Source organism: Colobus angolensis, unplaced genomic scaffold (assembly GCF_000951035.1).
Source record: "Colobus angolensis palliatus isolate OR3802 unplaced genomic scaffold, Cang.pa_1.0 Scaffold116, whole genome shotgun sequence".
Taxonomy (NCBI): Eukaryota; Metazoa; Chordata; class Mammalia; order Primates; family Cercopithecidae; genus Colobus; species Colobus angolensis.
In genome coordinates, this window is record NW_012112697.1 from 1,661,460 (window position 1) to 1,678,521 (window position 17,062).

The window sequence follows — 17,062 nt, forward strand, 5'->3', positions numbered from 1 at the left end:
CCTCCTGAGTAGGTGGGATTACAGGCATGTGCCACCACACCCAGATAATTTTTTTGTATTTAATAGAGATGGGAATTCACCATGTTGGTCAGGCTGGTCTTGAGCTCCTGACCTCAGGTGATCCACCTGCCTTGGCCTCCCAAAGTGCTGGGATTACAGGCATGAGCTACCACACCCGTCCAATCTGCAGGATTCTTAATAATGCTAGATACAAATTGTTTCTCAATTATATGCATTGCAAATATTTGCTCCCAGTCTGTGGCTTGTCTTTTTACTTTGTTTATGGTGCCTTTTATTGTACAAGAGTTAATAATTTTAAATAGCCAAATCTGTAATCTTTTTCATGTGTCTTTCATGTTTTGTCTAAAATTCTTCCCTACTCTGAAGTTATATAAAAATGTTACAGGCCACACTTGGTGGTTCATGCCTGTAATTTCAGCACTTTGGGAGGTTTAGGCAGGCAGATTGCTTGAGTCCAGAAGTTCAAGACCAGCCTAGACAGCAAAAGGTTAAAAATAATTTTTTAGAAGCTGGGTGCAGTGGCTCACGCCTGTAATCCCAGCACTTTTGGGAGGCTGAAGCAGGAGGATTGCTTGAGCCCAGGAGTTCAAAACCACCCTGGGTAATATGGCGAGACCCTGTCTCTATTTTTTAAAAAGAGAATTAAAAGGATTTTTTATAGATGCATATATTTTAATGTTGCCAACTTTTTTTTTTTTCTTTGAGGTGGAGTCTTGCTCTGTCACCCAGGCTGGAGTGCAGTGGTGCCATCTCAGCTCACTGCAACCTCCACCTCCTTGACTCAAGCGATTCTCCTGCCTCAGCCTCCTGAGTAGCTGGGACTACAGGTGCGTGCCACCTTGTCTGGCTAAATTTTTGTATTTTTAGTAGAGACAGGGTTTCACCATGTTGACCAGGGTGGGCTCAAACCATTGACCTCAGGTGATCTGCCCGCCTCGGCCTCCCAAAGTGCTGGGATTACAGGCGTGAGTCACTGTGCCTGGCCAGTGTTGCCAGCCTTTATGGAGGAGCTTTGGCAAAGATAAAAAAGATAGGAGGAAAGAGTTAATTCAGGAGCTTTGGTAGCTGCTCCCATGCCATCCTGTGTTTGGAAGGCATAAAGTGCTGGTTGTTGAGTTATTAAAAGGTTAGTGTGCTTAGATTTAAAGGCTAGTTCCTTATTTCAGGAAGGGTTCTTCGGGGAAGGACTGAGTTTAACACATTTCCCACCCAGTTTACAAAGGACCTACTGAAGCACTAAACACAGTGCACAGGAGGTATGTTCCATTGCAGACAGATTTCTGACTCATAAAACAGCCTGAAAACATCCCTACAGAAGAAATACATCTTATGGTTCTCCCCGGAAGTGGCGAAAGCTTGGGGGAAGAATAGGACTTGGCTCAGAAACATTTATTACAGGAGCATAGAATAAGAATATGTGATTTTATGGCCGGGCGTGGCAAGCCTGTAATCCCAGCACTTTGGGAGGCCGAGACGGGCAGATCACGAGGTCAGGAGATCGAGACCATCCTGGCTAACACGGTGAAACCCCATCTCTACTAAAAATACGAAGAAAAACTAGCTGGGCGAGGTGGTGGGCGCCTGTAGTCCCAGCTACTCAGGAGGCTGAGGCAGGAGAATGGTGTAAACTCGGGAGGCAGAGCTTGCAGTGAGCTGAGATCCGGCCACTGCACTCCAGCCTGGGCGACAGAGCGAGACTCCGTCTCAAAAAAAAAAGAAAGAAAATGTGATTTTATGTAGCTTTTGCCTGTGGGGAGTTGAACTTCTGAAGAGGGAGCTTAAAGAATACTTGAGTACTTCCAGTGTATTCTTCCTAAGTTTAATTTTTGTCTAAGTAACCAGCAAGACATCTTTTCTTTAGGGTGTGAAAGGGTTCCGATGTGGTCTTACTTTCTTTTTTTTGAGATGGAGTCTTGCTCTGTCGCCCAGTCTGGAGTGCAGTGGCGCGATCTCGGCTCACTGCAAGCTCCGCCTCCTGGGTTCATGCCATTCTCCTGCTTCAGCTTCCTGAGTAACTGGGACTACAAGGTGCGTGTCCCCACGCCCGGCTAATTTTTTTATGTTTTTAGTAGAGACAGAGTTTCATGTGGTCTTATTTTCTAGTTGTGAGAGTGGATTTTGATTGAGTTAGCTTTACTAATAATAAATGGTAAAATAATAATAATAATATTAAATGAATAATAATAAATGAAAAAAATAAATAATAAATGACCCAGTGCCTGTGTCAATGAAAAGTAAGCAAGTTAATGAATAATACAAGCTGATAATGCTCTTACCAAGACTGAAATTTGGAGCATTTTGGTATATCAATTTATAAGGGCCACTTGAAGAGAATTTCTATTAGCCAGGTGTGGTGGCAAGTCCCTGTAATCCTAGCTACTTGGGAGCCTGAGGCAGGAAAATTACTTGAACCTGGGAGGTAGAAGTTACAACGAGTCAAGATTGCACCACTGCACTCCAGCCTGGGTGACAGAACTAGACTTTGCCTCTAAATAAATAAATAAATAGAGAATTTCTCTAATATTCACTTGAACTCTTTGCCCAGCTTTAATCCCTTTTAGCTTAATCCTATTCTTGGTGAAATGGTGATTCTCTTAGTGAATCTGACCAAGAAATATGGTGATCAGAATGGCTGATCACGTACTGTAACAATGGGTAATTGAGCATTAATTTCCTGAAGACATATAGGAAACCTTTGACAGGAAAACGTGGTTCAGAAGACCAGACAGTTTCCTTTCCGGTAACATGAGAGAGATGTTGATGCTGTTCTAATAATGAGATGGAGATATTTAGCCTTTAACCTGTTAAGATGGCAGTTGTGAGTGGATTGGGACATGGGGGTGGAACATGGTTCATATACAACTGAAGCAAAGGCAGCTAACATCCATCAGAGCAAAGGTAATTTAGGGAAAAGAAAAAGTACCTAAGATTAATTGCAGTTGGAGACTGCTTTTAAAGTACTTTGAAGTACAAAGACCTCCTTAGTCCATGATCCAACCGAATGTTACTCATTGAAGGCCAAGGAGTAATGTGTTGGGTAGGGACTTAAAACAAGCTTGGTGCTTTGAACACTGTTCCTGAGAGCATCAATGGAAGCTATTGAGGGGGACAGGAGATGACCCACGTGACCAAGATGCAGTGTTGAGACCTATGGGTAGTTTGATTGAAAAGCCTTTTAATCTCAGTGTGAAGGAGTTGCTTATAAGGGACAGAAATGTAACCTCTGACAGGGATGTGCTGATGAAAAATTGATACCAGTGTCACTCTCTTGGCATGGGGGGACCAAACCAAGACAGTTGGAGGGAGGCTCCATCTATGTGGGTCAGTGGCCACTGAGGAGGAACAGGAATCAGGAGGCTCGTCTGGTTAGTGATAGAATCCACCGACTGTGCTGCGTGAATGAAGGGGAGAGATTTGTGTGAATTATGAATAGCCATGGAGGTGAGGGAGGAGTGAGGTTCTGTGAGAAAGGGAGGAAGGTCAGGTCGTGGACAGGGAGGACCCACAGGGACATTTAATCTGAGCAGGGGTCCAGTTGCAAAAGGGAAAAATGTAGATACCAAAAAAAGTGATGGAAGAAAGCTCTTGTTCCTCTGGTAACTATTCTTCTCGCTAAGCCAGTTGAGGGGGTTCATGGAAGGACATTGAGCTTTGTGGGACAATAATAGTCCCTGAAAGAGAGACTTTCATTTCCAGCATCAGCCGCGATCAAAGATGGAAGGGTGGGCCTCATCTGGTCTGTGTCCTCTGAAGACCTGCTGAAACTGTTGAATATAAGGAAAGAGGACTCAGCACTGATTTCATTTCTGGCAGTGTGTGGGAATACCACTGTCAATTACAGACATTTATTTCATGGAATTTGAAGCGTTACCCTACCTTCATATTAAAACATTAGCCAAAGCGTAATCAATCAATGTTTCTCTCCTTGTCTCAAATGAACATAAAAGATGTCAAAAGTGGAGACTGCTGATAATATGGAAGTTAAAATAATTTTTTGAATAGAGAAAAATGGCTGGGTGCGGTGGCTCACACCTGTAATCCCAGCCCTTTGGGAGGCTGAGGCGGGCAGATCACAAGGTCAGGAGATCAAGACCATCCTGGCCAACATGGTGAAACTCCGTCTCTACTAAAATACAAAAAAATTAGCCAGGTGTGGTGGCACATACCTCCCAGCCACTCAGGAGGCTGAGGCAGGGGAATCTCTTGAACCTCGGAGGTAGAGGTTGTAGTGAGCCGAGATTGCGCCATTGCACTCCAGCCTGGCGACAGAGCAAGAATCCATCTCAAAAAAAAAAGAAACAGAAAAGAATAAAGAAAAATATGTTTAAGTTTTGTTTTTAAACTGCAATTGCTACTCTAACAGATATTTTGTCTTTAATAAAAGGGGCAGCCTCTCAAATATTAGAGTTTTCCAAATAGTGACTGAAAAATGAGCATGCTAGTATTAGGGCTTTTGTGCCACAAAACTGCTCAAAGAACTGTTTTCAAGGGAGGGAAGGATGCAGCTAAATTCTTAGGGAGTGCTGGAGAGTTCTCAGCTACTTAAATCACATTAGGAGCAGATGTTATAAAAGAGAAGCTTGCTGCCATTGGTGCTCAGCGCTTTCATTTTTTAATACTTACCCTTAAACCAAATATCTTTCTCAGGACTTTCTTCATTTCCAAATTCAGATGAATAAAGAGGGTATCAGATTTGCTCCTCTGTTACCGAGCAGACAGAAGGTATTTGGAGAATTGCTGTGAAGCTACAATATGTCGGCTGCCTTCTGTGCTAGAAGGCCCTGCCAAATCCCCGCAGATGGAACACCAGCCTCTTGAGCTGGCAATATTGTTACTCCTTTGTCTTTAAATCAGAAGGGCATTCAGAGGGAGAAGATCTTTGACTATTCCTAGTGCATATTTTCTTTCTTTCTTTTTTTTTGAGTTGGGGTCTGTTGCCTAGGCTGGAGTGCAGTGTGTGATCATGGCCCACTACAGCCTCCAACTCCTGGGCTCAAGTGATCCTTCTGCCTCAGTCTTTTGAGTAGGTATGATTACAGGTATATGCAAGCACATCTGCCTATTTTAAAACATTTTTTTATAGAGATGGGATCTTGCTATGTTGCCCAAGCTGGCCTCAAACGCCTAGCTTCAAGTGATCCTCCTGCCTCAGCCTCTCAAAGTGCTGGTACTGCAGGCATGAGCCACTGTACTTGGCCCTAGTGTGCATTTTCATCTGACCACTTTTGCCAGATCCTGCCCTTTTGGTAAAATACTAAAGGGAATATGAAAATCTCCCTTTTGCAGTAGGAGGAACCAGGGCATTTGGGTCAAATTCCCAGGATTCTCATCAGTCAGAGCCTTGAGCAAGAATGCCCAGGAGAGAAAATATCCCTACGTGCTATTTAATGGTGTTTGCCATGTTAAATATGTGAGCAAGAGGCCATTAGCCTGAGGCTGTCTCTGTACTTCAAGTTCTTACATAGCAAACTACAAGCTAACTTACTACGTGAACCAGCCAAAACCCAAATTAGGTGTGTATGTTTTTTGTAACAAATAGCTGGGTTTCAGCCAGTCACAGGCAGGTGGCTGATCAGACCATGCCCAATTAAGGCAGATGCCCAGCTGTAGCCATTTAGATGATTTCTCTACCTTGCTTCCATGTTCAGCCTCTAAAGACTTGCCTCTAAAGACTGCTTGGCAGTGCTCTTTGAACCTCTCCTGGTTCTGAGTGCTGCCCAGTTCATGGATCATTCTTAAATAAACTTGGCTAAATTTATTTTGTCTAATGTTTGTCTTTAAACAGTAGCGCTCTGGTCCTCAACCAAGAGTTGTCCACTTTGGGGGGTGTGTAGAACCTCCAGATCTCACTGTTCTTGGGGCCAGGCCTCATAGTGGTGCAAAATGTGTACCTTCGTCCAGAAAATCAGATCTGAGCAGAGGGTTGTGATTAAAATGGAACCTAGAAATGAAGACTATGGACCCATTACAGGTTGAGCATTCCTGTGCTGAAATGCCCCCAAATCCAGAACTTTTTGAGTTCTGACATGATGCTTAAAGGAAATACTCATTGGAGAATTTAGGATTTCAGGTTTTCAGATTAGGGATGTTCAGCTGGTATGTATTCTGCAGATGTTCCAAAATCTGAAAACAGAAGTCCAAAATCTGAAACACTTCTGGTCTCAAGCATCTAGAGAAGGGCCTACTCAACCTGTATAATTCCTCCCTAGTCATTTTGATCCTACCTCGATGCCAGTGCTAGGAAAGCTGCTCACTTTGAGATCAGCATTGGGAAGGTATCTGGCACATGGTGGCCATGTAGAAGAGCCCCTATAAATTTCAGTTCATCTTCCTTTTCTTCCCGTTCTTCCTTTCTGCAAAGCATGGTGAAATTCATGGACTTGGGGGGGCAGAGCTGAGTTTGAATCCCATTAAAGAGTTACATAGTTTCTCTGAGCCTCAGTTTCATCAGTGGTGATGATAATTCCACCTTAAAGGATGGAGGCAAGGATTGCATACATGGTGTAAGCCTGTAGCTCGTGGTAGATTCTCAGTAGTGATGGTGCCTCCTCTGCTTCTTCCTTACCTTGAAAACCTTATGTATCTGTTTCTTTTTTTTTTTTTTTTGAGACTGAGGCTCGCTCTGTCTCCCAGGCTGGAGTGCAGTGGCACAATCTCGGCTCACTGCAAGCTCCACCTCCCAGGTTCACGCCATTCTTCTGCCTCAGCCTGCCGAAGTAGCTGGGACTACAGGCGCCCGCCACCACGCCCGGCTAGTTTTTTTATATTTTTAGTAGAGATGGGGTTTCACCGTGTTAGCCAGGATGGTCTCCATCTCCTGACCTCGTGATCCGCCTACTTCAGCCTCCCAAAGTGCTGGGATTACAGGCGGGAGCCTGTATGTATCTGTTTCTAGACTAGCTTCTGAGGGGCTGATCAGTGCAGTCCACTAACCAGACCTCCCGGTTTTAATGAGAAATGGCATTAAGTACAGGTAATACCTATCAGTGTAGACACATCAGGCTTAATAGTAGAAGTTAGGACACTTTTGTTCATATACAGTTAGCTCTGCTCTAACATATGTGCCCCTAAAAGTCACCACGTGATGCAAAATTATGCAGTTAAAACACAGAAGGGCTAGGCACGTTGGTTTGTGATACTAGCACTTTGAGAGGCTGAAGTGGGAGGATTATTTGAGCCCAAAAGTTCAAGGCCAGCCTGGGCAAAGCAAGACCCCACGTCTACAAAATAAAAAGATTAGCTAGGCCTGGTGGCACACACTTGTTTCCCTAGCTTCTTGGGAGGCTGAGGCAGAGGTATCACTTGAACCCAAGAATCAGAGGCTGCAGTGAACTATGATCACACCACCACACTCCAGCTTGGGCAACAGAGCAAGACTCTGTCTTTAAAAAAAAAAAAAAGAAAGAAAAATATGTTAAGAGGATAAAAACCACAGGGCTTATGGGGAAAAATGAGTAGGACGTAATGCTAAAAAAATTTGTCAGTGACACATTAAAAAAAAATAGGAACCTAATAATGATAGCAGTTTTACATATGTTAAATGATTATGAAATAGATAACACTACAGTAAATATGGCATTTTCTCTTGAGAAGACCTGAAGTTTGCTTGTGGAAGTAGGTGTCAGAAGTTGGAGCTTGTGAGTATTACTCTGAACTGGTGCATGGAGTGCTCTCTGAAATCAGATGGGAGTCGTAACTCCAGATGTTGACGGCATAGCCTATTAATATACTGTAAACTGAGGAGGCTGCTAGATACCTGTGGGTTTTGTGTATTCTTGTGTCACTCGGTTTAGCTGGGGGAAGTTTTCTGTGTTCATCTAGTGTTTCTCACAGACAAAATCATGCATAAGCAAACAGAATTCCCATTATGCTCACATTGTCCGCTTCTCTGTATCAATAGCATTGGAACAGATTTGCATTTTTAAAACAAGTATTACAGCAGAACTGACTGTAGTAGCTTCCCAGAAAAGGTCAATTTCTCCTAGACAGTACCCAAAAGTAGAAGTAAATAAATTCAGTGTAAAACATAAAGGCCTGCAGTACCATTAATATCCTTGAGAAAGTGGTAAGCATTATATAAATACATTTTTACATCCTTTATATATAGGTTACTATGTTCTGGGGAAGTAGAGTTATTGTCAGACTTCATGCAAATAACAGGAGTGTGGGGAATGTGTGGTCCTTGGCTGTATTTTGTGCTGATCAGGCTTGTGTATTATCTCTGAATCACCTGCTACTTCGGCATTCTTTCAGTAGTGCAGATGAGCCACCCTCAGCACCTTGAGCTTATATTAGCTTACAAACAGACTTGACTTCATAGGTGGAGCAGTATAAAATAACAATACGTTGTGTTTCTGTATTCACCCAGATCTCTCAAGATACTCTGTAAATGAATCCTGTATTACAAAAATAAATGTGAGCATGAATATATATGATGCTCGGAGAACAGGAGTAGTCATAGAACCTGACTTTAAGCCGGGTGCGGTGGCTCACTCCTATTATCCCAGCACTTTGGGAGGCCAAGGTGGGCGGATCTTCTGCTTGAGCTCAGGAGTTCCAGACCAGCCTTGGCAACATGGTGAGACCCGTCTCTATCAAAAATTAAAAAATAAAAATAGCTGGGCATGGTGATGTGTGCCTGTAGTCCCAGCTACTTGGGAGATTGAGGTGGGAGGATTGCTTGAGCCTGGGAGGTGGAGGCTGCAGTGAGCTGAGATTGCACCACTACACTTCAGCCTGGGCAACAGAGTGAGACCCTGTCTCATTGAAAAAATAAAGAATCTTGAAGTGCAGTGGTGCAGTCTCAGCTCACTGCAGCCTCCACCTCCCAAGCTCAAGCAATCCTCCCACCTCAACCTCCCAAGTAGCTGGGACTACAGGCACACATCACCATGCCCAGCTATTTTTATTTTTTAATTTTTGGGCGGATCACAAGGTCAGGAGATCGAGACCATCCTGGCTAACCCAGTGAAACCCCGTCTCTACTAAAAAATACAAAAAACTAGCCGGGCGAGGTGGCGGGCGCCTGTAGTCCCAGCCACTCGAGAGGCTGAGGCAGGAGAATGGTGTAAACCCGGGAGGCGGAGCTTGCAGTGAGCTGAGATCCGGCCACTGCACTCCAGCCTGGGCGACAGAGCGAGACTCCATCTCAGAAAAAAAACCAAAAAAAAAAAAAAAAAAGAATCTGTGACTTTAACAGTTTGGGTAGACGAAAAAGGCTGGAGGGCCTATAGATGATCTTTTGGAGGGGTCTGTAAAACCCAGAAATTGCAATAAAAATTTTTGTCATAAGTGCATTTTGAAGGGAAAGGGTCTTCAGCTTTCATCATGTTTCCAAAGGGACCTTTGATTGTGAAATGGTGGAGAAATGCTAATTTTTTTTTTTAAAATCCATGGAATATATATTCCTATGGGTCATTTAGGGAAATTTAGAGTGATCTATAGTGGATGCTGGTCCATTGATTCCATACAGGGGAGCTATTATAGTTTCTTCAAGAAGCACTTCTGGCTGGCACCCTCAGCCACGCAGGAACGGGCTTCACCATTGGGTCAACCTCACGTGTCATCTTTGATGCTTCCTGTAAATTAGCCACATGAGTGGTGAGGGTCTTCCTTTCTAACAGGGGCCTATGCCTTTCCACTGTGTGTCTCATGCTACCCTTGACTTTATTTTTCAGATGGGAACAGCGAGAGCTGCCCAATGGACGCGTCTATTATGTTGACCACAATACCAAGACCACCACCTGGGAGCGGCCCCTTCCTCCGGGGTAAGTCATCACCTGAGAAGACCTGAGACTCTCGAACTGACACCATGAGTCACCCAATGGCTTCTTGAAATGGTCCCTTTCTGCAGAGGTAGCGTAGCACAGTGACGTTTATTCCAGGTCACTTGATTGCTTTTCCTATCCACTTACCTTAATATTGCTCCCGTGTCTTAGGACATATTAGAATTATTAGAGGATCTCTGGGAAACAAAAGGCGCATGGGAGGCCAAGATAGAACGTTGATGCGTTTCACCGTACCCTGTGCCCAGCCTGTCCCTAAAGGCAGAGTGCTTCTCATTCGGCAGGGCTTTGTGAGAATGCCACCAAGTTATCCAAAACCAAAGGATGAGAGAGGCTTCCAAGATGGGGAAGACTGTCCAAGTTCAAGGAGAAGGGATTTGGTTCCCTGTCTGCCAGGGACAGAAAGTTCTTTCCACATGTGTCTCCTGGTCCCGAGAGCTTTCAAACGGGAATGTATTCTGCTTCAAGAAAGAATCACCTCCCAGTAAAGTAGCCATGAAGCGCTCCTGTATAAAATATACATACTTCCCCCTGCCCTGAGTTTGTGGAGGGAAAGGCTGTCGGAAGTGGGGACTCTCAGGAGAGCCCACATGGCTTGTTTGGTTCAGCTGTCAGGAGTGTGCCACACACATCCCACCTCATCTTCTGGTCCCATAATTCTCCGTGGATGGGCTGCTTTTAGCTCCAGTTTTCCAGTAGAATGCTTGAGTTTTCCTTTTTTCTGTACCTCCTGGAGGATGAAACTCATAACCTGTCATCATCAGTGCTTACTCTGTTTTCCACTTTGACTTGAAGTCAGACAAGTTACCGAAGTTAAACATGGACTTCTCAAATTAAATAAATAAATAAATAAGAATAAAAAATAAAAATAGGTTGAGCGGTTTGTTATGAAAATTATGAAAATCTTATTATTATGGAAAATTTCAAATAGATATAGAGAGAATAATATTACAAACCCCCACATACTCAACATTTAGCTTCAAAAATTATCAACTCATAGCGGGTTTTGTTTCATCTGTACAAACTAGTCGGCACACTATGATGGCCTGTGGGCAAAAGCCAGCCCTCTGACTGTTTTTGTAAATAAGGTTTTATTGGAACACAGCCACACATATTTGTTGACTTATTGTTTTTTGGCTGCTTTTGTACTTCATTGGCAGAGTTGAGTAATTGCAGCAGACTCTATGGCTTGCAAATCCTAAAATAATTACTTTGTGTGGGCCTTTATAGAAAAAATTTGCTAGCTCCTGATCTGTTACCCTCCACCCATCCCCCACGCCCTGATCGAGGTAATTTTGAAGCAAATCCCAAACACAAACACAAACACATCATTTTTCCGTATTTCAGTATATATTTCTAAAACATATTCTTTTATTAAAAGTAAAGCTCCAATATCATTAGCGGTATTTTGTTTATATTATCAAATACCCAGTCAATATTTGACTTTCTATAATTGTGTCACAAATTAAACATTGACTTTAACAGTATGTATTACACACTTGTACTTTGTGTACTTTATAACGTGCTCTTTAAAACAGCAGGAGCTCTGTGTACTGTGGCTTTTTTTTTTTTTAGACAGAGTCTCGCTCTATTGCCCAGGCTAGAGTGCAGTGGTGGGGTCTCAGGCTCACTGCAACCTCCACCTCCTGGATTCAAGTGATTCTCCTGTCTCAGCCTCCTGAGTAGCTGGGATTACAGGCGCCCACCATTATGCCCAACTGATTTTTTGTATTTTTAGTAGAGACAGGGTTTCACCATTTTGACCAGGCTGGTCTTGAACTCCTGACCTTATGATTCGCCTGCCTTGGCCTCCCAAAGTGCTAGGATTACAGGCGTGAGACACCGTGCCCAGCCTACTGTGGCTTCTTCTTAACCTCGCTGGTCTAGGAGGGACGTAGGCCTTGACCCAATGAGCATTTGCATGGAATTTAAGTAAAGATATTCAGTGATATCTTCTAAGGACGACTGGGGACTTGCTCTCCTCCAGGTGTTGAGGTGGGACACTACTAATCAAGCTGTCTTATTTCCAGGGTAGTTTTCGTGTTTTCCTGGGAGATGGCTCACCTGTACACCCTGCATAGCTTATTAGTTCTTCCTGAGTTTTAGATCAAGAACTTTGATCCTCTAGCTCTCATTTCTGCTCTGTAATCACAGGGGATCCAGAGAGAACAGAATGAATGCTTAAGCTTTCATTTCTCATTAATGGCAGAAGTCCTGCCTCCAGGGAAGTATTAACCATGATGAAAACAATTTTGAAACTACAGATGGAGCCATGATCTCTACAGACCTAGTCCCCGGGGAGCAAGATTGAACCAACGATTCACTTTATCATGGCCATCCCTGTATAGGAAACCCACAGGAAACTCGTATGAGAATGGGTCCTTCTATCCAGGAGCAATAAGTATTGGACCTAGTAGCTCAGAGTGAATGCAACCATTTGCTCATCAGTCACTCTTAAGCAGTGCTCAGACCAGAGGTAAGCAAAGAGTGATCACTGCGAAACAGCAGGATTGAGGAGGCCTCACAGAGGGAAGTGGCTCCAACTCTTGCAGAAAGATGATCCAGGTTGGGGGGACAGTGGAGGTGGCTGCCTGTATGTGGGAATGGAAAGGATATGTTTGGGGAAGGATGCATGGGGCGGTTATGCTGGAGTGGAAGGGTTGTATGAAGTAAAGATGCTCAGAGTGTGCCCGGAGGGGCTCTCAGGTTTGGGGAAGACACCCACTGGAGCCAAAGTGGGTGGAAGGGCTGACTGGGCCTCCAGTCACTGTTCTGCGCAATATTTCAACTGAAATAAAGAGTGCAGTCGTGCTGCTTAGAAGTAAAAATTCACCACAGCAGAGCACTTCTAGTTAAACATGTGGCTTGAACATGTGTTCATTTCTGTTCTTCCTGAAAACCCACTAAAATAGTAATAAAGGTATTAAAAAGGCATAAACCTTCAACAGTAAAGGAATGGAGGAGGAGAAACAGCATATGGGAGATGTTAATCAAAGTTTAGTTTCTGGTAGATAAATGGCAGAGCCGAGAGAACTGAAACCCACACCTGCAGGATGAGGAATCCACCAAGAAGCTGGCTGATTTGCACCAGCCCTGGAAAGACTCAGCGATTAGAGGCACCAAGGATGGGTGTGGAATGAGATTAAAACCTTGGGTGGGCGCGGTGGCTCACGCCTGTAATCCCAGCACTTTGGGAGGCCGAGGTGGGTGGATCACGAGGTCAGGAGATTGCGACCATCCTGGCTAACACGGTGAAACCCCATCTCTGCTAAAAATACAAAAAGATTAGCCAGGCATAGGTGGCACACACCTGTAGTCCCAGCTACTTAGGAGGCTGAGGCAGGAGAATTGCTTGAACCCGAGAGGTGGAGCTTGCAGTGAGCTGAGATTGTACCACTGCACTACAGCCTGGGCGACAGAGCGAGACTCCCATCTCAAACAAACAAACAAAAAAAAACCTCATTGGTTTTAGATCAGTGGGAAGATAAGTTGGAAGTTTGTGCAGGGAGTTAGATTCTCTCTCTCTCACACACACACACACACACACACACACACACACACACACACACACACACACACACACACACACACAGAGCCTCATGCCTGCCTCTGACATTGAGAAGCTGCAGAGAGAGCGGGAGGACCAGGTCTGAGGACACAAACTATAGCTGAAGGCCAGGATGAACTCAGAAACAAGAGATTAAATGCGGATGGTATCTCCATTCCCCAGGCTGAAAATTGGAGGGTAGTTTTGTTTGTTTGTTTGTTTTTGCTGGGGAAAGTGGTCAGTCTAAGAGAAAGAAACATAGATTGTGATATTTGGGAACCTTCTGGTGAAATAGCTGACTCTTCCTGGTCACTCTATAGTCTGTGGCCCCCAGCTGAGGATACAGAACTTAGTCAGTGTTTTAGTGGCTCACTGTTAAATGTGACTGAACACAGCTGGGCGTGGTGGCTCACACCTGTAATAGTAGAACTTCCAGAAGCCAAGGCGGGAGGATCACTCGAGTCCAGGAGTTCGAGACTAGCATAGGCAACATAGGGAGAACCAGTCTCTACGAAAAAGAAAATAATAATTTTTTTTTTTGAGACAGAATTTTTGCTCTTGTTGCCCAGACTGGAGTGCAGTGGCACAATCTTGGCTCACTGCAACCTCCACCTCCCAGGTTCAAGTGATTCTCCTGCCTCAGCCTCCTAAGTAGTTGGGGTTATAGGCACATGCCACCATGCCCAGCTAATTTTTGCAATTTTTTTTTTTCAGTAGAGATTAGTAGAGATGGGGTTTCACCATGTTGGCCTGGCCAGTTGGCTGGTCTCGAACTCCTGACATCAGGTGAGCCACCTGTTTCAGCCTCCCACAGTGCTGGGATTACAGACGTGAGCCACCACGCCTGGCCAAAACAAAAAAAAAATTTAAATTAGCTGAGTGTGGTGATGCGCGCCTGTGTTCCCAGCTACTCGGGAGGCTGAGGTGGGAGAATCACTTGGGCCTGGAAGGTTGAGGCTGCAGTGAGCCGTGATTGTGCCACTGCACTCCAACCTGGGTGACAGAGCGAGACCCTGTCTCAAAAAATGGTAATAATAAATAAAAATAAATGTGACCAAACAGCCAAAGATTAGCAGACAGAAAAAAGAGACTTGGTGAAAAGAATATAGGAAGCTGAAAAACAACTTTGGAAAGGAAAATCAAATTATAATTGATATTCTCAAAGATTTGGAAGAAAATAATGGCATCTGTGCAACAAGAACAGAAGGCCATGAAATGGACCAGGCAGAAAGCAAGAGCTTTTAGAAATTAATATATATGACAACAGAAATGAAAAATTCAGTAGAATTGTTGAAAGATAAATTTGGGCCAGGCACGGTGGCTCATGCCTGTAATCCCAGCACTTTGGGAGAGTGAGGCAGGTGGGTCACCTGAGGTCAGAAGTTCGAGACCAGCCTGGCCAACATGGTAAAACCCCATCTCTACCAAAAATACAAAAAATGTGCCAGGCGTGGTAGTGCATGCCTGTAATCTCAGCTACTCGGGAGGCTTAGGCAGGAGAATCGCTTGAATCCAGGAGGCGGAAGTTGCAGTGAGCCAAGATGATGCCATTGCACTCCAGCCTGGGGTGACAGAGTGAGACTCTGTCTCAAAAAAAAAAAAAAGAAAAAAGAAAAAAGAAAAAAAAATTGGAGATAAGAAGATGAGAAGATGTGACCAAGGCATTCAACATCTGAAGAATAGTTCTTCAGCAAGAACTTGCTGAACAGCAGAAAGAACAGAGAAACAGGCAATAGGAAATGATAGAAAAGAAAATTGCCAGGACTCAAGTATCCAGATTCAAACAGCTCACCACATGCCGAGCCCAGAGATAAAAAAAGACTCACCCCAAGGCTCATCTGATTGAATTTCCAAGTGTCAAGAGACAACCTCAGAACTTCCAGAGGGAAAAAACAGAGTACCTAGAAAGGGTCAGGAACCAAGAGTGCCATCCTTCTTCTCAACAGCTGTAGAGCAGGACCTTCACAACTCCGATGGAAAGTGATTTCCTGCTGGGCGCAGTGGCTCAAACGTCTAATCCCAGCACTTTGGGAGGCCAAGGCAGGAGGATCGTTTGAGTCCAGCAGTTCAAGACCAGCCTGGGCAACATAGTGAGACACTATCTTTTCGAAAAACTAAAAATTAGCCCAGCATGGTGGTGTGTGCTTGTAGTCCTAGCTATTTGGGAGGCTGAGGTGGGAGGATCACTTGAACTGGGAGGTCGAGGCTGCAGTGAGCCATGATCATGCCACTGCATTCCAGCCTGGGCAACAGAGCAAGACCCTTTCTCAAACAAAAAAGAAAATGATTTCCTGTCTAGAAATCAACTTTGAGTTATTTTAACATTTGAATGTGAGAGTAGAAATAAAGGCATCTTCAGACATTCTGGGCTTCAAAAAATTAACCTTGATACGTCCTTTCTCGGAAGCTACTCCATGATTTATCCCACCAAATCCCACCAGGAAGCCAAGAAAGAAGAATGAATGGGATGCAAGACACAGAGAACTTAACCCCAAGGCCGTGGAATCTCCCAGGAGGAGGAGAAGGGAAGGCGAGTCAGGTCAAGGACACAGAGCAGGTGTAAGGTGGACACACAACTGTCCACGTCAGATAAGGGAGAGATGTGGCCGAGAGAGGAAGGCCACTGCCAGGCCACCTGTGCCGTCTGAGAATCTGGGGATGCATCAGTGATAGGTTCTTGAAAACCACACAGAAGGCAACAAGGACATTCTTAGCTGCAGAAAAAAGAAAAAAGTTGTTACAAGTAAGGAAATACACTTACAGTATTCTACATCATCATAATCCAAACCCTGAATATTGATTTAATGGTGATTTTCCATATTGAGGGGACGAGGGGAGGAGATAGCTGAGGGATGGAATACAATACCTACATCCTCATTCCTCATCTTTGGTAGTGGAAAGTCCATAAGCGATAGCAAATAGGGCAAAACAAAACAAAACAAAACAAAACCAAAACAAGAAATCAAATCTTGAGCCAGGCTTGGTGGTGCACACCTAAGACTACTCAGCTACTCAGGAAGCTGAGCCTGGAGGATAGCTCCAGCCCAGCAGTTCAAATCCAGTTTGGGGAACATGGTGAGGCCCTGTCTCTGTATTAAAGGAAAGACAAAAAGCAATGAAATAGACATGTTATTTAGAGACACAGATGTACACATATACTAGTAGAAGCAATTGAAAGTTGAAAGTGGTTGTCCTTGGGGAACAGGAGTCAGCAATGGGGCAAGAGAACGTGGTTTTTCATTATATTCCCTGCAGTCCTGTTTGTGGTTCAAAACTATATACATATGGCTTCGGGCCAGGTGCAGAGGCTCACACCTGTAATCCCAGCACTTTGGGAGGCTGAGGCGAGAGGATTGCTTGAGCCCAGGAGTTTGAGACTAGCCTGAGCAACACGGGGAGACTCCCATGTCTACAACAATTTTTTTTTAAAAAAACTAGTTGAGTGTGGTGGTGCATTCTTGTGGTCCCAGCTACTCAGGAGACTGAGGTGGAGGATTGCTTAAGCCTGGGAGGTGAGGCTGCAGTGAGCCATGATCCTACTACTATACTCCAGCCTGGGGTAGACAAATTACGAGAAAGCTAGGAAGGTTCCAGATTTTTGTGAGTCTTGCATACTTACTAAAGGATTTTTTTTTTTTTTTTTTTTTGAGACAGAGTCTTGCTCTGCCGCCCAGGCTGGAGTGCAGTGGCCGGATCTCAGCTCACTGCA

At 44.3% G+C, this 17,062-nt stretch overlaps 1 protein-coding gene across 3 annotated transcripts in view; it reads left to right on the top strand.

The window, feature by feature from the left end:
* Window positions 1-17,062, top strand: part of WWP2 (WW domain containing E3 ubiquitin protein ligase 2) — a 122,049-nt gene that overhangs the window by 78,768 nt on the left and 26,219 nt on the right. For all 3 annotated transcript variants that reach the window (XM_011961549.1, XM_011961541.1, XM_011961534.1), the window contains one exon: window positions 9,699-9,788. Coding sequence is in view for 2 of the 3 variants with exons in the window: in XM_011961541.1 (XP_011816931.1) it covers window positions 9,699-9,788 (90 nt within the window). In the remaining variant the exon portion in view is untranslated. The remainder of the gene's footprint in view (window positions 1-9,698; window positions 9,789-17,062) is intronic.